General features: G+C 40.8%; 5 protein-coding genes across 8 annotated transcripts; 3 read left to right on the top strand and 2 right to left on the bottom strand.

The window, feature by feature from the left end:
* Window positions 1-44: 44 nt before the first annotated feature.
* On the bottom strand, window positions 45-994 carry eEF1beta (elongation factor 1-beta). The gene is made up of 2 exons (XM_064679896.1): window positions 817-994; window positions 45-700 (listed from the first exon to the last, which is right to left on the bottom strand). Exons 1-2 carry the CDS (start codon window positions 894-896, stop codon window positions 112-114), a joined length of 669 nt encoding a protein of 222 aa, XP_064535966.1. The 5' UTR covers window positions 897-994; the 3' UTR covers window positions 45-111.
* Window positions 995-1120: 126 nt separating this feature from the next.
* On the top strand, window positions 1121-3165 carry prel (preli-like). 2 transcript variants are annotated; one of them, XM_064679895.1, is made up of 4 exons: window positions 1121-1475; window positions 1579-1760; window positions 1824-2037; window positions 2112-3165. In XM_064679895.1, exons 2-4 carry the CDS (start codon window positions 1660-1662, stop codon window positions 2496-2498), a joined length of 702 nt encoding a protein of 233 aa, XP_064535965.1. In that variant the 5' UTR covers window positions 1121-1475; window positions 1579-1659; the 3' UTR covers window positions 2499-3165. The 2 variants fall into 2 exon arrangements, with proteins under 2 accessions (XP_064535965.1, XP_064535963.1); XM_064679893.1 differs by having other exon boundaries at window positions 1122-1475; window positions 1574-1760.
* Window positions 3166-3595: 430 nt separating this feature from the next.
* On the top strand, window positions 3596-6276 carry LOC135426659 (chromatin-remodeling complex ATPase chain Iswi-like). 2 transcript variants are annotated; one of them, XM_064679887.1, is made up of 4 exons: window positions 3596-3756; window positions 3848-4068; window positions 4129-4395; window positions 4456-6276. In XM_064679887.1, the coding sequence occupies exons 1-4, from the start codon at window positions 3709-3711 to the stop codon at window positions 6050-6052; spliced, it is 2133 nt and encodes a 710-aa protein (XP_064535957.1). In that variant the 5' UTR covers window positions 3596-3708; the 3' UTR covers window positions 6053-6276. The 2 variants fall into 2 exon arrangements, with proteins under 2 accessions (XP_064535957.1, XP_064535958.1); XM_064679888.1 differs by having other exon boundaries at window positions 3612-3753.
* A 137-nt stretch (window positions 6277-6413) lies between these two features.
* Window positions 6414-10297, top strand: Iswi (Imitation SWI). Its single transcript, XM_064679886.1, has 6 exons — window positions 6414-6574; window positions 6687-6904; window positions 6967-7221; window positions 7282-9394; window positions 9467-9627; window positions 9691-10297. The coding sequence occupies exons 1-6, from the start codon at window positions 6527-6529 to the stop codon at window positions 9959-9961; spliced, it is 3066 nt and encodes a 1021-aa protein (XP_064535956.1). The 5' UTR covers window positions 6414-6526; the 3' UTR covers window positions 9962-10297.
* A 946-nt stretch (window positions 10298-11243) lies between these two features.
* LOC135426661 (proton-coupled amino acid transporter-like protein pathetic) lies at window positions 11244-21056 on the bottom strand. 2 transcript variants are annotated; one of them, XM_064679891.1, is made up of 7 exons: window positions 20889-21056; window positions 15232-15368; window positions 14917-15151; window positions 13333-13454; window positions 12281-12761; window positions 12086-12213; window positions 11244-12021 (listed from the first exon to the last, which is right to left on the bottom strand). In XM_064679891.1, the coding sequence occupies exons 2-7, from the start codon at window positions 15366-15368 to the stop codon at window positions 11673-11675; spliced, it is 1452 nt and encodes a 483-aa protein (XP_064535961.1). In that variant the 5' UTR covers window positions 20889-21056; the 3' UTR covers window positions 11244-11672. The 2 variants fall into 2 exon arrangements, with proteins under 2 accessions (XP_064535961.1, XP_064535960.1); XM_064679890.1 differs by lacking the exon at window positions 20889-21056 and adding an exon at window positions 16789-16940.
* Window positions 21057-22126: the final 1070 nt, after the last annotated feature.

Raw genomic sequence — 22126 nt, 5'->3', positions numbered from 1 at the left:
CGGCGCTGTAGAAGCTTCATGTGTGAAAGAGATAGACATACGAGTTGCTTCATATAGCTTTGCTTAGTGTTTTATTTTGAATGCTGTATTTAAGAGTATCGAGCATAACGCCTAGATCTTGTTGAAGGCAGCAATATCGACGGACTGCACAAAGTCCTCGAACTCCTCAATCTTCTCCTGCAGCAGATCAATGGAGACCTTCTCGTCTTCAATGACGCACATAATCTGCAGTTTGTTGATGCCATAGCCAACGGGCACCAGTTTGGATGCGCCCCACAGCAGACCGTCCATTTCGATGGTGCGCACAAAACGCTCCATCTCCTTCATGTCGGTCTCATCATCCCATGGCTTCACGTCGAGCAGCACAGACGATTTGGCAATCAGCGCGGGTTTCTTTGATTTCTTCGCAGCATAGGCAGCAACACGTTCTGCCTTGATACGCTCGGCCTCAGCATCATCCTCCTCATCGGAGCCGAATAGATCCACGTCATCGTCATCATCGGCAGCTGGCTTGGCAGGAGCAGCCACTGTGGGCTTGGCGCCGGCCAGTTGTGGTAGCGGAGCACCGGTCCAAGCGGAACGCTCACCTGCCTCGAAGGAGGCAATGTGACGGTACCAGCGAGCAACATGTGCGAAGTCGCCAGCTGGTGCCTTGCCCAGGGCATCAAACACGGACAAATCGGCCTTCGAGGGGGTGTAACTGCACAGAAAAGAATATCATAAATATATATATATAGTAAGTAGCGAACATTTTTATGCCGACGTGTTTGCCGTGCATAACCTCACAGTTGGCAGGCACATGCTAGATATGCTTACCCGCTGATGTAGCTGTTGTCGGCCAGGAAGTTGTTCAACTCCTTGAGGCCTTGTGGGGTCTTAACATCACCGAATGCCATTTTAAATGCGTTTAGTTTATGATCAATTCGCGTTTAAAATATTTTGTGCCGTGCGCTGAGCTGCGTCTACGCTGGAATAGTCTGTACGAAAGAGCCAGAGATGTGCCAAAGCAAAAATATGTTGACACTAGTATCGATGAGCTTACACAATACATCGATAAATATGTTCAAAGAACATATGTTCTTTGGTTAGTGGTACTATGCAGCACTGTTCACGCAGCTACTCAGCTGTTTCCGGTTAGCTCTGCTAGTCGCTTGTTTAATTGGCTTAATTATTGGAATTTTTTTAAGCAAAATTAGTAGGAAATCAAAAACAAATAGCATAAAGCTCTAGTTATAACCGAAACACAGCCACTGTGGCAATTGGCAATTCAAAAAAGCGCTTCAATCGGCATACACAGATCTGGTTGGCGGGGAGAGGCACCCTGTGTGTGACGCAGTTACACAACGCCAAGAGAAATCAAAATTCTCAGTCTGGACGAGTAGGCCTCGGGGGAAACGATAGGGCTACGGACACATCTACAAACAAGCATTGCAAAGTGCACACAATCTTGGAGCTTTGCAACAGTCGTATCGCAGGTACGTTCGAGAACCGTCCCGGCTCTATTTATAGCCATCAATGTTCAGGTATTGATTTGTCTGCGGCTCATATGTTTCTATTCTGTCTATTCTCTTAGTTCAGGGACGCAAGCGCATGCGGTGATTTTCACTTTCATTTTGGCAGAGCTCCTAAAATTTTTTGAGCAAACAGTATTGTGTCGTCATGGTAGTCACTGCGTCCACTTGCCGCACGGAGACGGTGTTCGACTACAGCTGGAAGCATGTCGTTTCTGCTTATTGGAACCGTTATCCGAATCCGTCCAGGTGTGCTGTTTTCTCCTATTAACAACAATCCATTAGTTGACCTTACCATTCCATTTTGTGCAGCACTCATGTTCTTACCGAAGACACCATCAAGCGTGAAGTGCGCGATGGCAAATTGTATTCACGCCGTTTGCTATCCAAAACGAATCCGGTGCCCAAGTGGGGCGCACGGTTCTACAACAATTTGCCGGTCAAGATTGTTGAGGACTCAGTGCTGGATCCAGTTAAGAAGACTTTTACAACATTTACCCGCAATCTAGGTATGAAGAAGATAATGGTGAGTGGACTTTGATATCACAGGGTGACACAAGGTGCGACAAATATCTTTATGCATACACACATGCCTTCCAGAAAGTGGATGAAATTGTTGTCTACAGCGAACAAAAAGACGGACGCACTCTGGCCGTGCGGCGTGCATACATCAGCTCTCAAGTATTTGGCTTTTCGCGCGCCATACGCGCCTTCGGCATTGAGCGGTTCAAAGTCAACGGCCACAAAGCGTCGAATGGCTTTAACTACGTGCTGTGTCGCATGTTTCCGCAAGATCAGCTGACGACGGTGACAACAACCTCACAAAGCTCAACAGCTGCCTCTCAATTCGGCGACGTGGCCGTTGCGACCACAAACCATAGTAGCGGCAGCACATCGGAGGCGCTCAAGAGAACAGCAAAAATAGGCTATGAATTCTGCAAGTGTCATGCGAGCAAAATTGCGCAACTGTTTTCCGTGAGGAACTGAGTCTGTACTGGAACATTGTTTGGCGATATCTGCAATGGTTCTGTATAGACGACACGTGAAACTGGACGCTGTGGCAAGCGGCCAAATATATACCCATATATGTATATGTATATATATATATATATGTATTCCAAAATCACAACAATTTGCTGCATTTCATTCCGTGTGTGTTGAGTAGAACGGAGTAAGAGCATTATCATGCTCAACACAACAATGCATCATATATTCATGTCATTGATCTTTAAAAGAGCGTTAGGGGTTTGCATTAATACTGTAACTTTCGCTAGGTACATTCTCGTGAAAAATTTGGTTTTTTATTATGTCAACTATTGTAAATATATTTTGTAGAAAATACATGCTTAGCATTAATCATAAACATACTCGAAACCATTAATTTGTATAAATTATATTACCCATTTATGTAAAAAAAACACAGATTAGTTTTAAAATTCGTTACCAAAAAATATTAAAGAATTGGCGCAAAGTATGTTGTTTACATCACAGCTAGTGTTGTTCAATGCGTGGTTAATCGATGTACCTCATTATAAAAATTCTTCTGGTGTTGTAAATTTCACATAATTTTTTTTTGCTGTAAAATCCGGCTTTATAAAGTTTAAAGAAAACGGCAGTGGTTATCGAACATTCTTAAAAATGATTTTGTCTTTTATTGTCACTGCTTATTAATACCCTTTACCGTCCCAAGTTGTTTAATTATGCAGATGTCATTATCCCCACAGTTCAAAGTTTATTAGATCGGTTAATTCAAAACTACGTAGACATGAGTTTACTACAAACTATTCCATAATAATAAGAAACGAAAAAGTAAAACATTTACTGAATAAAGAAATAAGAAAAAAGGCTATATTATATTATGGGCAATGTAGCTTGGTCTATTATAAAATTATTGTAGACAATATTGGAGTAGAACAAATTATAAACATACATTGTAATAAATAAAAAATCAAAGATAGTGAAAGTTTAAAAAAAATTTTAAAAATAAAATAAATCGGAAACCTATTCCCTAAAAGCAGCAAAGGCTGGCAACGCTCTTATTTTGTGATAATGAGTATTCATATCGATATCTATCTTCGATGAAGTTTGGCAATCGCCGCTTTTTCCCGCTGTATTAAGACGCGTTTTGAGCGACTCGCTTAATGTATTAATTAAATATATAAACTAAATAAATAATAGTTGTTGAACGGATAAAAATATGTCAAAAACAGATGTCAATGCAATGGAGGAAAACAAAGAAAATGTGGTAAACTGCTACTAAAGAAAACAGAAGTGATCCCGTTTTTTTTTTTTGATTAAATCCCGTTGTCTTTTTTTGTGTTTCTAATGCGCATTAGATCGAGAACTCAGCGGAGCCTTCAAAATTAAAACAAGCTAAGGCAGCCTTTTTAAAAAATATTGAAGTCGCACGCAACAGGCGCTTCGATTGTCTGCTTAAGCAAACGGAGATCTTTGCACATTTCATGTCGAATACGAATCCAAACGCAGAGAGCCCCACCGTTGGCAAGGGGAATGCCAGGAAGGGAAGGCCGAAGGGCAGGGTGAATGGGAAGGCAGAGTAGGTGAAGCAAACCCTTTCAATACAACCCAAATAACTAAGCAATTTCCTATTGCACAGACAGCGACGCCGTGCGTCGGTAAAGGATCAGGCTCATGGGGCGGAGGAGGAGCTGTTTGGCGAGGATTCGAATAACAACAATCTCGTACATTTTGATGCTTCGCCCGCTTTTATTAAAAACGGCGTAATGCGTGATTATCAGATACGTGGCCTAAACTGGATGATATCGCTCTACGAGAACGGTATCAACGGCATCCTGGCTGATGAAATGGGTCTGGGAAAGACGCTGCAGACCGTCTCGCTGCTTGGTTACCTCAAGCATTTTAAGTGAGTGATAAAACAAGCGTTTAAAAGGTATCCATGTTTTAATGCAATCCTTGTTTGCAGAAACCAATCTGGACCGCACTTGGTTGTCGTGCCAAAGTCGACTTTGCAGAATTGGATGAACGAGTTTAAGCATTGGTGCCCTTCACTCAACGCGGTTTGTCTCATTGGCGAGGTGCAAAATCGCAAGACCTTTAAACGCAACGTGCTGGTGTCTGGTAAATGGGATGTGTGCATCACCTCCTACGAGATGTGCTTGCGTGAGAAAAGCGCCCTAAAAAGCTTCCACTGGCAGTACCTGGTCATGGATGAGGCTCATCGTATTAAGAACGAAAAAACAAAGCTCGCGGAGATTATACGCGAGTTCCACTCGGCCAATCGGTTACTCCTTACGGGCACCCCTTTGCAGAACAATTTGCATGAGCTGTGGGCGCTGCTCAATTTCCTGTTGCCAGATGTGTTTAACTCCTCGGAGGATTTCGATGAGTGGTTTAACACAAACTCCTGTTTGGGCGATGAGACGCTGGTCTCACGTCTGCACGCTGTGCTGAAGCCTTTTCTATTGCGTCGCCTGAAGTCGGAGGTGGAGAAGAGTTTGAAACCCAAGAAAGAGACCAAGATCTTCGTGGGTATGTCAAAATTGCAACGCGAGTGGTATACTAAGCTTTTGCTCAAGGACATTGACGTCGTTAACAATGCTGGCAAAGTAGAGAAAATGCGACTTCAGAACATCTTGATTCATCTGCGTAAATGCACCAATCATCCCTATTTGTTTGATGGTGCCGAGCCAGGACCGCCCTACACGACGGACGCGCATTTGGTAAACAACTCTGGCAAAATGATAATTTTGGACAAGTTGCTGCCAAAGCTGCAGGAGCAGGGCTCGCGTGTGTTGATCTTTTCTCAGATGACGCGCATGATGGACATTCTAGAGGATTATTGCGCCTGGCGTAACTATAATTATTGCCGCTTGGATGGCAAGACGCCGCACGAGGACCGTAATCAAATGATTCAGGAATACAACATGGAGAAAAGCACTAAATTTATATTTCTCTTGTCAACTCGAGCGGGCGGCTTGGGCATCAATTTGGCCACCGCCGATGTGGTCATCATCTATGACTCGGACTGGAATCCGCAGATGGATCTACAGGCCATGGATCGTGCACATCGTATTGGCCAGAAAAAACAGGTGCGTGTGTTCCGTCTAGTGACGGAGAACACCGTCGACGAGAAGATTGTGGAGCGTGCAGAAGTCAAGCTACGTTTGGATAGAATGGTTATCCAAGCCGGTCGTGTGCTTGAAAATCGCCCCCAGCCCGGCAAGGATGAAATTTTGAATATCATCCGTTTTGGTGCAAAGGATATATTTAACAACAAGGACATGAACAACATGGACGAGGACATAGATGTCATACTTGAGCGTGGAGAAGCCAAAACAGCCGAGCAAAAGGCCAGACTAGATAAGCTGGGCGAGAGCTCATTACGCACCTTCACCATGGACACAAGCGGCGAGGCAGGCTCCTCCTCCGTATATCAGTTTGAGGGCGAGGATTGGCGCGCGAAGCGAAGGAGTAATCAAATGGACCATTGGATTGAGCCGCCCAAGCGTCAGCGTAAGGGTATCAATTATGATGAGATGACTTCAAATAATACAAGCTAAAATCAGAAGGGCTTTGAATCCACCCAAGTTATCAGAGGCCATTTACCATTAATTTATTTACATTCATACAACTCTCCACTAGTGAAACCATACGTTATTTATATGTTGTCAAAGAGAAATTTGATTTTTTTATTTTCTTAACCAAATACAATTAAATATGCATTACTATTAAGTTCACAAAATAAGATCAAATGTATCAACAAAATAAAAAATAGTTGACAAGATTGGCGCGAAAACCTGCTTACATTTATCTCGGTGTTGTAAAAAAACTAAAACGAGCAGCCCTGGTTACCGATGACTTTTGCGACATTGGTAAACTATCGATGAATCGTCTTCAACGCAACCCCGCAAAACGCCACTTTTTCCCGCTGCTGCTCACACATACAGACGCGCAACGCTCTCGCTTGTCCAAAATAATTTGGAAAACTCAATAATTTATAATTTTATAGAAATTAAACGAGAGACATTGTTAATATGTCGAAAACAGATGCCGCCACAGTGGAAACCAACGAGGAGAACTCGGTAAGTGAAAATAACAAAGCCAGAGTTTGCAAAATTTTCCATGCCAAAAGTAGACGCCGCATGCCGCTTCGTGCAAATGTTTGTTAATAATTTTCCATGTACGTTCCGGCAGAATGAGACCACCTCGGAGGCGGCAACGAGCTCTTCGGGCGAAAAGGAGGCTGAGTTTGACAATAAAATCGAGGTTGATCGCAGCAGACGCTTCGATTATCTGCTGAAGCAAACGGAGATTTTTACCCATTTCATGACAAACAGTGCAAAAAGTCCCACCAAGCCCAAGGGCCGACCCAAGAAGATCAAGGACAAAGACAAGGAAAAGGATGTGGCCGAGTAAGTGATTCAGAAGTTTTTCTTTTGATCCCCTTAAGTTAATGTTAACTTGTTTGGCACAGCCATCGACACCGCAAAACAGAGCAAGAGGAGGACGAGGAGTTGCTCGCCGAGGATTCGGCAACCAAGGAATTATTTCGTTTCGATGCCTCGCCCGCATATATCAAAGGCGGCGAAATGCGTGACTACCAGGTACGTGGTCTAAACTGGATGATATCGCTCTACGAGAATGGCATCAACGGCATCCTGGCCGATGAAATGGGTCTGGGCAAAACGCTGCAGACCATCTCGCTGCTTGGCTATCTCAAGCATTTCAAGTGAGTACTTATGATATAATGAATGAATTACATTCTATTTAGCATTACGGCACTCCATAGAAACCAAGCCGGACCGCATATTGTGATCGTGCCCAAGTCGACGCTACAGAATTGGGTAAATGAGTTTAAAAAGTGGTGCCCATCGCTGCACGCCGTCTGTCTAATTGGTGACCAGGACACAAGAAACACCTTCATACGCGATGTGCTCCTGCCGGGCGATTGGGATGTTTGCGTTACCTCCTACGAGATGTGCATACGCGAGAAGTCTGTATTTAAGAAGTTCAATTGGCGCTACATGGTTATTGATGAGGCGCATCGGATCAAGAATGAAAAGTCGAAACTCTCAGAAATTCTGCGCGAGTTTAAAACCGCCAATCGTCTGCTTATTACGGGCACCCCACTGCAAAACAATTTGCATGAGTTGTGGGCGCTGCTCAATTTCCTCTTGCCGGATGTGTTTAATTCCTCGGAGGATTTCGATGAGTGGTTCAACACAAATACCTGCCTGGGTGATGATGCTCTGGTCACTCGCCTGCACGCTGTGCTGAAGCCTTTCCTGTTGCGTCGTCTAAAGGCAGAGGTGGAGAAGCGCTTAAAGCCCAAGAAGGAAATGAAAATTTTTGTTGGTCTGTCGAAAATGCAGCGAGACTGGTATACCAAGGTGCTACTGAAGGACATTGACATCGTTAACGGTGCTGGCAAAGTGGAGAAAATGCGACTTCAGAACATCTTGATGCAGCTTCGCAAATGCACCAATCATCCGTATTTGTTCGATGGCGCCGAGCCGGGACCACCATACACTACGGACACACATCTGGTCTATAACTCTGGTAAAATGGCCATCCTGGACAAGTTGCTGCCAAAACTGCAAGAGCAAGGCTCGCGTGTGCTGATCTTCTCGCAGATGACACGCATGTTGGATATTTTGGAGGATTATTGCCACTGGCGTAACTATAATTATTGTCGCTTGGATGGCCAGACGCCGCACGAGGATCGTAATCGACAGATCCAGGAGTTCAACATGGAAAACAGCACTAAATTTATATTTATGTTGTCAACTCGTGCTGGCGGCTTGGGCATCAATTTGGCCACCGCTGATGTGGTCATCATCTATGATTCGGACTGGAATCCGCAGATGGATCTGCAGGCCATGGATCGTGCACATCGTATTGGCCAGAAGAAACAAGTGCGTGTGTTCCGCCTGATTACCGAGAGCACCGTTGAAGAGAAGATTGTGGAGCGAGCCGAGGTTAAGCTGCGACTGGACAAAATGGTTATCCAAGGCGGTCGTCTCGTGGATAATCGTGCCCAGCTCAATAAGGACGAGATGCTGAACATCATTCGCTTTGGTGCCAACCAGGTATTCAGCTCCAAGGAGACGGACATCACTGACGAAGATATCGATGTCATACTGGAGCGCGGGGAGGCCAAAACAGCAGAACAGAAGGCTCAACTAGATAGCTTAGGTGAGAGCTCGTTGCGCACCTTTACCATGGACACAAACGGCGAGGCGGGCACGTCCTCCGTGTATCAGTTTGAGGGCGAGGATTGGCGCGAGAAACAAAAGCTGAACGCGTTAGGCAACTGGATTGAGCCGCCCAAGCGTGAGCGAAAGGCAAACTATGCTGTGGACGCCTATTTCCGGGAGGCATTGCGGGTCTCTGAGCCAAAGGCGCCTAAGGCACCACGCCCGCCCAAGCAGCCGATTGTACAAGACTTTCAATTCTTTCCACCGCGTCTGTTTGAGCTGCTAGACCAGGAAATCTATTATTTCCGAAAGACTGTTGGCTATAAGGTGCCCAAAAACACGGAGCTTGGCTCGGAGGCTACCAAAGTGCAGCGCGAGGAGCAGCGCAAAATTGACGAGGCTGAGCCGCTCACCGAAGAAGAGATTCAGGAGAAGGAGAATCTGCTTTCGCAGGGCTTCACAGCCTGGACAAAGCGTGACTTTAACCAGTTCATCAAGGCGAACGAGAAATACGGTCGTGACGACATCGAGAACATTGCCAAGGATGTGGAGGGCAAGACGCCCGAAGAGGTCATCGAGTACAATGCGGTGTTCTGGGAGCGCTGCACCGAGCTGCAGGATATTGAGCGTATTATGGGACAAATTGAGCGCGGCGAGGGCAAAATTCAACGACGTCTGTCGATAAAAAAGGCCCTCGATCAGAAGGTGCGTTTAACTTTTGGATTGGAGTTTTAACTTTAAATATTTTTTTTTAATGAATATTTGTGTCTTTTGCAGATGTCTCGATATCGCGCGCCGTTCCATCAGCTGCGATTGCAGTATGGCAACAACAAGGGCAAAAACTACACAGAAATTGAGGATCGGTTTTTGGTCTGCATGCTGCACAAGCTGGGCTTTGACAAGGAGAACGTTTACGAGGAGCTGCGTGCGGCCATAAGGTAACCAGTCATGCCTTATCCTTGGATATATATGTCTAATGTTATTTTCGTTGCGGCTTACAGAGCCTCACCCCAATTTCGGTTTGACTGGTTTATTAAATCTCGCACTGCGCTGGAGCTGCAACGACGCTGTAATACGCTGATTACGCTTATTGAGCGCGAGAATCTTGAGCTGGAGGAGAAGGAGCGTGCCGAGAAGAAAAAGAAAACGCCCAAAACACCGGGCAGCAGCAGCACAAACACACCAGCGCCGCCACAGCAGCCGAAGGCGAATCAGAAGCGCAAAAACGAGGTGGTTGCAACCAGCTCCAATGCTAAAAAGAAGAAGAAGTAAATGCATCTAATATGACGTCACGGTTGAAGATTCAGTTGATAATATAATAACTATAATGATAATAACAATAATTAAACAAAAACGATTCAAATGAGATTCAGCTCCGCACAGCATTAGTTTGTAGTAAACACGCCCACATAAATGCACTCACGTTTGTAGTTTCTTAGTTCATCCAGTTTTCACACAAACACAAATTGATTAATTTTATTACATACTTAATAATTACTATACTTATATATGCGCGCCGCTGTATTCTATTCCACTTAATTGTATTTCGTTATAAGTTTCCAATTATTTGTACTTTACGTGTATGGAAAATATTGCTACAGACCGAAACTACATTTGTATTTTATTTTGAATTCCTATAAAGAATGGATTGATATAAAAATGTTGTGCAGATCAGATTGAGCATTTGTAATGGCTCTATAAAAACAATGGTTTAAATGTTAATTCTAGCTAAGAGGTCTTAATACTTTGTATACCATTAGAGAATGCTCAAAATCCCTTTCATATTCAATTTTCCCTTAACTTATTTTATATTCTTAATCCTTTGTAAGTGATCGCAACACGTTTTGGCCTTTTGTTAAGTCGTCTTAATGTGCTCGGAGCGAAAGAGGATTTGTGAAAAATGAACAAGTCAATGATCAAAAAGGAGCAAAGGAATTTGTTGCAATAGTTTCTCTTTTGATGCTGACGATATTGCAAAAATTAAAAACACGAAATTATGGTATGCATAGCTTATACCCATTGCCAAATCCCACCCACACAAAAATGTACACTTGTTCTGCTCACAATTTTAACCGCCTCTGGATGTGGCTCATGAACTAAATTTTCCATATTCTTGAACCCAGATCTAGATTTGAACCTTGATTCGTCCCATTCTTTTTCATTTAAAATGCACAAATTTACTTAATCATTATTAACAAGTTCTAAGTTTAATTCCGTATACCTATTAAAAATGGATTTACAAAAATGGGCCACAATGGAGCCTTTTTAGTCTTAGCAATCGATTCGAAATAGCCTTCTGTCTGTTTCTATAAACTTATCTCAGTTTTTATGGTACATTAATTAAACTTCTATATCATAAAGGTCCGATAGCAACAATCGGTGAAGTTTTCTTTTGCTTTACAGTGTTAAAATATAAGCACAATCTATTCTTTTAACAAAGCCCCAAAAAATATGCTATAAAAAGCGTTTATCGAAAAGTAAAGCCCTGTGGAAATAGAAATAAATGGTAATTGTTCTAGAAAGTGCAGATAAAGTCCAAAAGTATAGAAAGCTATTTACAATTGTTTACATAATTATAAAACTTTTAACATTTTTATTGTATTTAACGCGTACAAAAGAAGGCTTTTTAGCTAAGTGTGTAAGATTATAAATTCTTAGTTTAAATACAAAAACATATATATATGTGTGTATTTGTATAGATACAGGTACTTACTAGGCACACATAAGACAAACATATATGTGCAGAATCGGTGCTAGGGCTTAAGAATTAATATCATCTTTTCAATGCAGTCCAGCGGCAGCTGCTCAGTCATGTTCAACATGTCTTTCTTTTTGGGAGTTGTGTCTGGGTGTGGATCAAAATGTGTGTCTGTTTGTGTGTGGGGCTGCTGCACTTAGAACTACTCACTCGCTCTCCAATTGGAGCACCTGCATCTCATTTAATACTAGTTAAGTGTCGAGGCATATCAAATATGGACAATTTTTAATTTTCCTCTTTGGGATTTATCATCTCATCAATGGAGGCTGCGGCGCCGGCGACAAGCGCCAGCAGAGAGAAAATGCCCAGCAGAACATTCTTGATCAGCTTCCACTTGCAGGAGCCCAGACGATCAGGCCACAGATATACAGTCTCCACAAAGCTAGGCACAAAGATGCCCAGCAGCGAGAAGAATACGGCGCCCACCAAACTAATGAACGGCTCCAGATTGGGAATGCCTGCTGCAATGCCGCCGCTGACCAGAATGATGCCAGTGCGCAGCAGAATCTGCACCATGTTGTGCCGTTCCGGATTAAACTTGTGCTGGATCTTGCGCCACAGCACCTCATTGGGCCTGCAAGAGGAGAAGGAGGCCGAAATAAAAAAAAATGATTCTCAGTGGAGCATATTCTACTTACACATAGAACTGCAGACCATAGGTAAAAAGAATGGCCACTGCCATCAGAAGCTTGGCCGTATCGGCCGGCCAGGCGCCATCGGGCAGATTTAACGTAATGCTGCCGCGGACCTTGTCACCAAATCTCACCTGTAAACATATAAAACGAAAACTATGAGCAACTGGTTCATCTCCACTTTGGAGCTCAGCTACTCACATAGCCAAAGAAACCAATGACTGTGTACAGCAGAACCACAGTGATCATGGCTGTATTGAGGACGCCGGGACAGCCGAGGAATTGTTGTGGCTTCTTCATCGAGTTCTCCACGGGCATGACAACACCAATGCCCTCCATGGCAAAGATAACGGTGGCAAAGAACAGGGGTATGTGCGTTACGGGCGCCAGCAGAGGCTTGTCCGAATAGTCCAGCGTCTCATCGAACATGTAGTAGAGGGTTATGGCAAAGGTGACCACAATGAACACGTTCGCCATCAGTGAGAAGGGCACCAGCCATTTGAGGTTCCTGATCTGACCGATCAACAGGCAGGGTATCACAGTCATGGCAATATAGATTCTCACATCCCATTTGAGGCCCAAATCATAGTTGATGACATCGTGGAAGGAGGTAGCTATGAAGACCATATAGACACAGGCGGCCGCATAATAGGTTGCCATCAGGCCAACATCCACAAATTGCCTGCAATGATCAGTTATCAGTTATCAGCATTTAATTCGAAACACCTCCTAAGTCCTCAGCGAACTGATAGCAGAAAATAAAAATTATACTCTAAGTGAGTTATCAGAAACTTTGTGGGGGGCGTTATTGAAATTTGGTCACGATGTGTGAAAGTAATTAATGAAAGTGTATTCAACTGTACAGATTATATGTCAATTATATAAATCATATCGAAAGTTGTTGAGTGATATAGGCAAACAAGTTCTCGGAAAATAATTCCATTCAGTTTTTTTTGTCAAACAAATTATTGCATATACATATATGAAAGGGTATTTCTGCAATTCTTTTCCAAAGCTAAGAACTTTTTCATATATCAAATCCAATTATCTTATCTTGGGTTATATACATTTGTAAGATAATAAGTATTTAGAATAATTGGATATTGATGCTATTATAAGCTTCAACAAGTATCTCATTATTTGGCCAAAATTTCTAATTAAATTTCCAATTAATATTTCACCAGCTCGATAACAAAAGAAGGGAGTGGCGCGTAGCAGTTCGATTTTTGATAATGACCCTAACCCACACTTACTTGGCAAAATTGGAATAGGGTCGTATCGCTTTCGGTCCATACTCAAACACCTTCTCAGCAGTTTCCGAAAAACCCAATGCCGGAACTTTGGCATCCCGACAAATGTTGTGAGAAGTTTTTACCTAAAAAGTGCGGGAAAAGAAAATGACAAATCAAATTACAAGTTCAGGAATATTTTTCAATTTAATGGGTATAGGGTAAGTCTTATTCAAATGTTTTTATTATATTCTTTTAAATTCTATTCTTATATAAAAACATGGAACTGAATCAAAGCTATTTTTCTATGATCCAAGGTCAGTTTTAATCGGCTATTTTTCAAAAAGCAATGTCATGACTTGGAAAAACCCTTGGCTACTTTGTTAGAGCTCTCAAAACTATTTACATTGCATTTCCCTTAAAGTCCTTGAGTTATTTGTTTGCCCGATTAGAAATTGCGGACTTGTTGACGTCTTTCTTGAAATGCACTCGGTTACAGGGGACTCTATAAACAGCTAGGCACTTTATAGTACCCATGGTAACGATTATCGTGCATTGATTGTTATAGTTAAGCAATCGACAATTGTCTGGCATTGCGGAACAACATTCCCATAAGTATGTACGTAATAAGTAAGTCTCACTAGCAAGTCGTATGCGTTACTCCAGATAAGAGATCCATATCTACATGGACGTAGCTAGAGTCCAATCGTTACTTGCACTTTTTCGTTAATCCAAATTGAATCTTAAGCTATAAATCTGCGACTCGAGTGGCTTAATATATTTCCCGGGATTTGTGTGCTGATTCAGCCAAGAATTTTGCATTATTTATAGGCCGATTTCGTGCGTGTTTTTTTTATCAGGCGTGTGGCATTTATAGCAATTTTTATTTCTAGGAAATAGTATTTTTTGAGGACATCTACTATAAAAACGGCTCTAGCGTATTCATAAAAACTTCAGATTGTCTACACATGATAATTCCCAGTCGTTTTGGCGTTTCGTCATGGCGTTTTGCACGCGGTTTTAAACGCGAACCAACTTTGTTTCGCCCTCTTCGCGGCCTTTGTCAATCGCCGGGCCTTGAACTAGTTAAGTACAGCATCAAAATCTGAGACGTACAAGTGCGTCAATGGCAACAGCAGGTGTTAAAAATTGGATTGACAAATTTCTTGGTCGATTGCCTTTTTCCCGTTAAATGGGTTTTACTTTCTCAAGTGCGAGGAGCTCGTATATTTGCTGTGGTTTTTTCCGCATTCATTTTTACGCAAGGGCCAAGCCCAAAAATCGTTTAGAAAATAAATCAATCAACATAATTCTAGACAATACAGGAAATTGATGAAACTGAAAGATTTATTAATATTTATCTATCCAATTAACTGGCCGTTATGTATCGTTTTTCAATACTGTCACTCAAGTTTCTGACGTAGACTACAGAAATTGTAGTATTCACATATATTGACAATAGTTTACGCAAAATCTCTTTTCTCTTGAAGGTTCCCTTTCTTGAAATCTCACAAAAGCTATTTTTTGGAGGGTAAGCCATTTTCTTAGCCACCTTCGCATATAGTTAGCTTTATTTTCTTCTCACAAATGGGCAGCACTGTCACTTACCAAAATGTGCACACAGTGCGTGCAGAGGAAGCCCACGATAAGCGTCATGACGGCGCCAAAGACCAGACCAGCATTGTAAAAGGCCATGGGCATGGCCAGAATTCCGGTGCCCAATGAACTCTTGAGCAGATGCGCCAGAGCGCCGCCAGCGCTGGCGCCATTGGGATCGCGATTATCGAACGGACTGTACGCGGCCTCCTCCTGCGACAGCTGATCCTTCTCCGTTAAGTTGGCTCTGTGTAGAGAAGGGGGAAGGAGAGAGAGAGAGAGAGAGAGTAATAAAGCTGTTTAAATGCTGGAACAGCTGCTACTCACTTGGAGTTGAAGTCATTCAGCGGGACGACCGCAGCGCTATAAGCGGGCGGTGCTGCCGGCAGGTGTGAGCTAGACCCCGGTACCTCATTCGATCCGGCGGGTTCCGTGTCCGGCGTATATGCCTTATTATCTGTCATCTGTGGGTGTTAGAAATCGTTTGACATATGTGATGAACGCTGTTGGGCCTGATGTTTAATGGCTTTGATTCAGCTGGCCAGGGCTAATCCACTCGAAAGATTTGCCAGGCGCATGCCAGTCATATCTTATCATTGCCAATTGCAAGTAAAAGCTTTACCACAATATAACACAGAATGCGGGACAGTTGTCCCTCTTGCAGAGCTATGCGAATAATAAACACACGATCGTTATCTGATTTGCTGGGCCGTCCAGCAGGTTTATCATCCGGCCAGTTGGTTGACGGGTGGTCTGCATTCATAAATTTTATTCTACGTTTACGGCCAAAGTGTTTGTAATTCCGATATAGAACCCTCATAAAACGCATTCACATTAGCAATTAGCACATTAACAATTAGCTAGCCATTTGGGCACATAAAATGTCGGCCATATAGAGTGCATAGTAATATTTCTCATGGTCACATGACCAGCGTCCATGCAGGTTTGCCCCTTCAGAGTTCAAGAAGGCCGAGGCCCAACGATTCCACTCGAGAAATAGGTAAATTTGATTAGCCAACTAATCGCTAGTAAATATTATTTATGGCTTTTTCTCAAGTGCTACATGACTATGTTAGTTACTAAGTTGTATTGGGTTAGCCACACTTCTAACATGAACATTTAGTTACTGATTAGATTCGAGATGTACTCAAGAAGCACGTGGCTAGAACCAAAAAGTGTCCTAGTTAGTCAGGGTTCAAAAGTGAAATCTGTTCACTTAAAAACAATTTCTTGAAATGAAAATGCTTGCAAACATTTTCGAAATATTTTGCAAACAAAACTATTTGAGTTTGAAAAAAAATTAATCGTTTGGAAACTCAAGCCAGCTGAATAAAGATTTGTTAAATGTTTCGTTACTTTGTAACACACAGAAAGTGAACTACAGCTAGTTTTGTTAATTTTCATCGTAAAATGCGCTGCAATTCTCAACGAGTTTAAGCATAAAACGATTTGCAAACAATTTATTATCAAGTGATAAAATTTGGTTTGATTGAAAGGGATTTCAGATTGGATTAAACTAATTTTGTTTACCTTCAGTGTGCGAAGTACAATTGCAGTATTTTATAGGAATCGTTAAGATTTATTTTCTCAAACGACAAATTATTTCGAATTCCTGTTTATCATTTAATTGCGTGGTACAGATAATCAATAATGTAATGTTAATATGTAAACATACTTTGCCTGGTTAAAGGCTTATTATTATTATAATTATTTTTTTTTTTCTTGAATGTACTGTATTCATACAATTAAATAAGTTCTGATAGGAACTACAAATTCTTATTTAAAAGATGATCAATAACATTTTATTTTTTCACAAGCCTTATTGCTTCAATCCCTTGCTTTCTGCTTGTTACGAGCTTAAGAGTCTTAACGGGGTAAACTTACGTTCTGGCTATAATATTCGTCTGATATTCGCGAACAAGTTGTGAATTAGAACCGAACGCGCCCTCGGGCCAAAAGCAACTGAATGTTCGGCCGACGCCAATGGTGGGACTGGGCCCAGAGAAGGTGTTGAAATCCAAGTGTCCAATGATAACACGGCTAAAGGCAAATGCCAAGCAGTGGTAATTAATAAAGCACTCAGAGAAAAAAAAACATCGTTTGGAAATGCTCGTCATAAATACTCAAAGCTACCTTTAAAATCAATTATAACGCTGTACCTGATAGCTGATAACAGCGATAAGCGCCTGCCGGGAGCGCCCCCGAGCTGGCCCAAAGGCGAACTGGAAGAACTTAGATTTAATCAAGTGCGCTAAGATCTGGGTATTATTTGATATTACATTTCATTTAAAGGATTTGGGGTATTCAAGTAATATTTCTCCAACTATTTCGCAAACGAAATGAAATGAAGAAATCGTACAAGTATTATTTTATCATTGCAGCTCGATAAGATTAGTCAGCTGAAGTACCAAGCAATTAGGAACAAAATATATTATATATAAAACATAATATGTTATATTGATATAGTTATACATTTAAACATTTATTTATCTGTGTGTGCGACATTGACACGCTTTAAAATTATGACACCGGCAATAATCCTATATCTTACCGGCCAGAGTGTCCCAACCGTGTCTGGTAGTTACCCAGTTCAGGGGAAATTGGCTTAATAAAACTTTACGGCCCGATTAAAATGGGCCGTACTTTTTACTGCAATCTTGACATGCCGGGTGTTGGGGTGTTGACATTGTATTTTATTTGGGCGCTGGGCAATCGCCGATTATTATTAATAATTATTCTGATTGTCGGAGTCGTTTTGGATTTTTACGACATCACGGGTTTGATAGGATCATGAATCATAACGGGCACTTGATTAGTTCTCGGTGTCATATCACTGTCCACGTATATAGATCTATTATTTATGTTTATTAACGCCTGATTGGCGTGGCATTATAATCATCGCCTCGCCGCGCTGACATCCATAATTTAATTACACATTTACCCAAACTGCGTCACTAGTTTTATTTTTATGATTATGCTAAACTGGCAATGACATCAGGTACCAGGATACCGTCGGATCTCTTGACTAATAAGCGGAACGGAACAAGAGATATAAGTGAAAAGATTCCGCTAATTAATTATTTGACTTGCCATAAAATCAGCTCGTGGAATCTTTTCAGCTTGGGAAACTGTTAATTCAATAATATATTGAGGTATTTTGTTGAGGAGAGGTTTATTTAGTCTCTACTTTATGATTTGAAGAAGTCTTAAGCCGCAGATACAGATCTTAATTATAAGAATTCAATTTAAATTGGCTTAAGATGCACCATAAAACAATTTTAGTTTAATTATTATTAACAAGGCTTTTATCTCTTGAAATGAACTAAAAGACAAATACTTATAGCCGAAAATATAACTATCTTGAATCAGGAATATAAAGGCTACTAAGATATATCTGATCGTGATCAATAATTCATTTAATAAAGGTCTGTAGAAGTCTGAATTCCGCAGATACAATCATATTATAATCACAATTTAATTTGAAATGGTTTAACAGCATCTATTGATAACATCTAAATTAAATCTTTATAATCTTTATCTTTATCTTATAATTCAACTTAAATTGGCTTAAAACAATTGTTTTTAATTTTGTAATTAAACTTGGTTTAAGTTGGCTTTGATAGCATCTGAAAACCATTTTAATTGAATTGTTATTATATAGTTTTGTATCTTTTGAAATAAACTAGAAGGCAAGTACTTAAAACTAAAAATTGAACTTAGATGAATGAATTTTCTAATGGCATTTAAGAATTGCGTGAGCATAGATTTGTATACCCTAAAAAAAGGGTAAAAAGGTAAAAAGGGTATGTGCAAATGTATGTAACAGGCAGGAAGGAAGCATCTCCGACCCCATAAGGAATATATATTCTTGTTCAGCATCAATAGCCCAGTCGATCTAGCCATGACTGTCTGTCTGTCCGTATGTATGAACGCGTCGACCTCAGTGCGAGTTTGTTTCCGATAATCAATAACTTGCTCCGTTTCCAAGCAATTGATAAAAATTGATATTTAAATTCTGTTTTTAAGCACCAAATTCGACATGTAGCTTCTTGAATAGTATATATAGATCAAGTATATTTAATTTTATAGCTATCGAGCGAAGGGGGAATTTAAATTGTTGGTTTTTTTATTTATTTTTATAAATGCTAAGGCGAAGGAGCGCGTCGTGTGAGCTGCAATGGTTGCCGGTATAAAAAGGTACAGGGTATCCCCCAGTCGGTCACGAATTCGTACTTGTTTTATTAGCGAGAACTCAAAATGTAATATATTTTTGTACAGTGTGCCAAAGCAATTGCAAAGTCTGAGCTTTTGAGTTTAGATTGGAACCGAATACATATCTTTTGGAAATTGTTGAGCTTAAAAAGAGCCTTGAACTAATTTGCAAAATTTCTTAAACTAAAACTAATTTGGCCGCGAGACACGTTTCGCATTCCCAAACTTTTAGATAGAATGAAAACTTGCTATTTTCTTCCATTTTCAATTTTAATAAGAATAATGTAAACTGCGACTAGGCAAGAGTGTAAATCAGGCTTGTGGATATTGTGCCATTCGAGTCGATGTAAAATTTCTTGAAGCATCTTTTAAACATGTTCGTCAGCTGCTCTTGGCTACATTATATAAGCGCCGTGCAGAAGAAACCTGCCGTTTAACCGCACCTTCTTTTACTTTCCTCATTTACTTTTTATACTTAAACGACCATCTCGAGCAACGCCTTGCTAAATTGCTGGGGGCTTAAGTATTACCGTTAAATGTTAATTGTTAATTGAATTTCAATTAGGATCTGTCGTAGCGTTGCGGGTTTTGGGTCAATGCATTGCATTAAAGCCAAATTAAGCAAAAAGCCAGCATGGCTCCTTTTTGTCGTCAGTTTCTCATTTCTTGTTTCGTTTTTTGTTTTTGTTTTTGTTTTTTTGCTGCTTCTGCCGCTGCGATTCACGTGCTTGGGATCTGTGGCTGAAACTTGTTGCCAGCACGACGGACTGTCTGTCAATAAAGCAATTCATCAATGCTCAAGTGGCATTAAATGCCTTTTCATTTTAGCTCAGTGTCAAAAATGGTACCCCCCTCTTTATGAAAGGGGCTCACTTTCGATATGCAAAAAAAAGGTGTACGCATGCGTCGCATAATTAATGAGGCAGCTGACGTCCTCGTCATATTGAACTTGCATATTGAAATAGCGCTTGCGATTTACAAAGCCTTGCCCCGATATTATGTAAGATCGTCGAGAATACAGCGCATACATTGCTTGGATTTATGAATGCCATTAAAAAAGCTAAGTAGCTGACAGATAAAACTAAGTCAATAATCGTTTACGATACCAAAATCAAGTTGTTGTCGCCTCTTATCAGATATCGGGGCCACTGACTTTCAGTTCTATATGAAATTGTCCCAAACATTCAATTAGATGCGAAATGTGAGCGCAATTTTCATTTGTGTCTAGATACAACGTGACTGGACTTAATTTGTGCTTACTGATTGCATTTCTGCGACATATTCATCATAAATAATTAAATAATAAAAAAGTAATATAGCATCATAGATAAAAATATATAATTTAGAAAATTATATTGTCAACTCAACTAGTTTTATTTACTTGAGCTACATTTTTTTGTTTTGGTTTGTTTATTGCACTCTCTATTTGGGTGGTAAATAATAAGTTTATTTGTATTTAAAACTCATAAACAAAATTTGTAAAAAATGGGCAATATTTTCTGACATTTAAAGTGTGAATAATTATTGCATTTAAAAATATTTTACCAAATTTATCATCATAAAAAATAGAAATAAATCAGGTAAAAGTTTTTCATTTAAGCTTTGTTCAGCTATATTCATATTTTCTTTTTATTAAATTTATTTATAATGCTTAGTTCACACGCTCGTTACAGCTGTATTTTTTCAGCTTGTTGCCATAAATATAAAATGCCATTAAGTTTTGCGTAGGGCTTTTATGAAAATCTGCATTAAGCGGACTTTATTTGAATTACCTTTTCGCAACTGTTGCTAATACAATTATATTCAAAATGATTTGCACAATGCTCGTGTTATTTGTTTATGCTTTTGACAAACTGTTTGTGCTTAACATTGACACGAATTGTGATTGTTTTTTTAAAGTTCCTAATTTTTTTGCACCTTTGCGTTAATTAACGCCCGCACAAATCGCATGGAAAAAACGCGTGGAAAAACGCGTATGAATCGCGCGCGTTTTGTAAACACCAAAACTAGACTTTAATTAGCCGCAAGCTAATTTTAATTTACACAAAGCCTATTATTTAAACGGTTACTATTTATTTTGTCACTGAATGCAATGCTAAGCGTTTAATGTCGCGCGCGTTTTTTCTAAGTTGCGGGTCCTGCTGCGGCGGCGGCTGCGTTTGCGTTGTTGTCAACGCTCTGGCGATCAGTTAGTGACTGATATTAAGCCAATGTTGCTGCTCGAATTTGTTGCTGCTGCTGCGGCCGCTGTTGCCGGCTATAAAGCACACACACAAACACACACTCACATGGGCGATTGTCCGTTGTGTTAGCGGAGCGGGGCCAAGAGTGGGCGAGCAATTATCGCAGCGGACAATAAACGACGCCGTGACGCAGTTGGGGCGAAGTCGGCCTCTCTCTCACTTAGTATGTGTGCGTGTGTGTGTGTGTGTGTTTGTGTGCGTGCTTTCTATACCATTCAGTTTTGGGCATTTACAGCGAGGCAAGTCTGCCTGTGCATTGCATTGCTCATACGCAGCGTTGTCGCTGCGCGCACAGGGTGGCAACGCCCGCCGCCGCAGCAGCAGCAGCGAAAAAACGGTAGCTACTTAAGGCTCATTAAGATAAAATGCAGTCTGATAAACATTAGTATTGAAATTAGAACTGATAAGCCATGATTTACATTGGCTTTAAAGATCTGTGAATGCGTGAAACCCGCTCGTTTATTTACATTTTATTTAAGCGTAGCAACAAATTGTTGCAACGAACTTGAAAAGAAGTTCAAAATCCAAATTTGAAGTGTTCTTGAGCATAAATTATGGACATATCGTTGTTCATGACCAAACGAGAAAACAAGATTTAAAACGAATTTGGTTGAATATTAAATTTACTTCTTTGTTTTATGCGACTTCGTTTTGGGTTGAAAATTGTAAGGCAAATATTTTTTGTTTATTTTTATAAACTAATGCAGCTAAGAAATCTCAGTTTACTCGAGTTATTTGTATTCATTATTGTAAAATGCAGTCTAAAT

This window comes from Drosophila montana, unplaced genomic scaffold, assembly GCF_035044405.1.
Source record: "Drosophila montana isolate Dmon_TW-CO22-7 unplaced genomic scaffold, ASM3504440v1 contig_2081_1, whole genome shotgun sequence".
Classification (NCBI taxonomy): Eukaryota; Metazoa; Arthropoda; class Insecta; order Diptera; family Drosophilidae; genus Drosophila; species Drosophila montana.
Note: the sequence above shows the minus strand (reverse complement) of the source record. Positions and strands in the feature narration are given on the sequence as shown.

What these genes read in the sequence shown, in the direction of transcription:
- eEF1beta (XM_064679896.1), bottom strand. Translation starts at nt 896, where the DNA reads ATGGCATTCGGTGATGTTAAGACCCCACAAGGCCTCAAGGAGTTGAAC. An exon ending in GACAACAGCTACATCAGCGG is followed by an intron (nt 701 to 816) that starts GTAAGCATATCT and finishes TTTTCTGTGCAG; the next exon opens with TTACACCCCCTCGAAGGCCG.
- prel (XM_064679895.1), top strand. Translation starts at nt 1,660, where the DNA reads ATGGTAGTCACTGCGTCCACTTGCCGCACGGAGACGGTGTTCGACTAC. An exon ending in CGTTATCCGAATCCGTCCAG is followed by an intron (nt 1,761 to 1,823) that starts GTGTGCTGTTTT and finishes CATTTTGTGCAG; the next exon opens with CACTCATGTTCTTACCGAAG. An exon ending in TAGGTATGAAGAAGATAATG is followed by an intron (nt 2,038 to 2,111) that starts GTGAGTGGACTT and finishes CATGCCTTCCAG; the next exon opens with AAAGTGGATGAAATTGTTGT.
- LOC135426659 (XM_064679887.1), top strand. Translation starts at nt 3,709, where the DNA reads ATGTCAAAAACAGATGTCAATGCAATGGAGGAAAACAAAGAAAATGTG. An exon ending in AGGGTGAATGGGAAGGCAGA is followed by an intron (nt 4,069 to 4,128) that starts GTAGGTGAAGCA and finishes CCTATTGCACAG; the next exon opens with ACAGCGACGCCGTGCGTCGG. An exon ending in GGTTACCTCAAGCATTTTAA is followed by an intron (nt 4,396 to 4,455) that starts GTGAGTGATAAA and finishes CCTTGTTTGCAG; the next exon opens with AAACCAATCTGGACCGCACT.
- Iswi (XM_064679886.1), top strand. Translation starts at nt 6,527, where the DNA reads ATGTCGAAAACAGATGCCGCCACAGTGGAAACCAACGAGGAGAACTCG. An exon ending in AAACCAACGAGGAGAACTCG is followed by an intron (nt 6,575 to 6,686) that starts GTAAGTGAAAAT and finishes ACGTTCCGGCAG; the next exon opens with AATGAGACCACCTCGGAGGC. An exon ending in GAGCTGCGTGCGGCCATAAG is followed by an intron (nt 9,628 to 9,690) that starts GTAACCAGTCAT and finishes TGCGGCTTACAG; the next exon opens with AGCCTCACCCCAATTTCGGT.
- LOC135426661 (XM_064679891.1), bottom strand. Translation starts at nt 15,368, where the DNA reads ATGACAGATAATAAGGCATATACGCCGGACACGGAACCCGCCGGATCG. An exon ending in CTGAATGACTTCAACTCCAA is followed by an intron (nt 15,152 to 15,231) that starts GTGAGTAGCAGC and finishes TTCTCTACACAG; the next exon opens with AGCCAACTTAACGGAGAAGG. An exon ending in CCCTATTCCAATTTTGCCAA is followed by an intron (nt 12,762 to 13,332) that starts GTAAGTGTGGGT and finishes TGATCATTGCAG; the next exon opens with GCAATTTGTGGATGTTGGCC.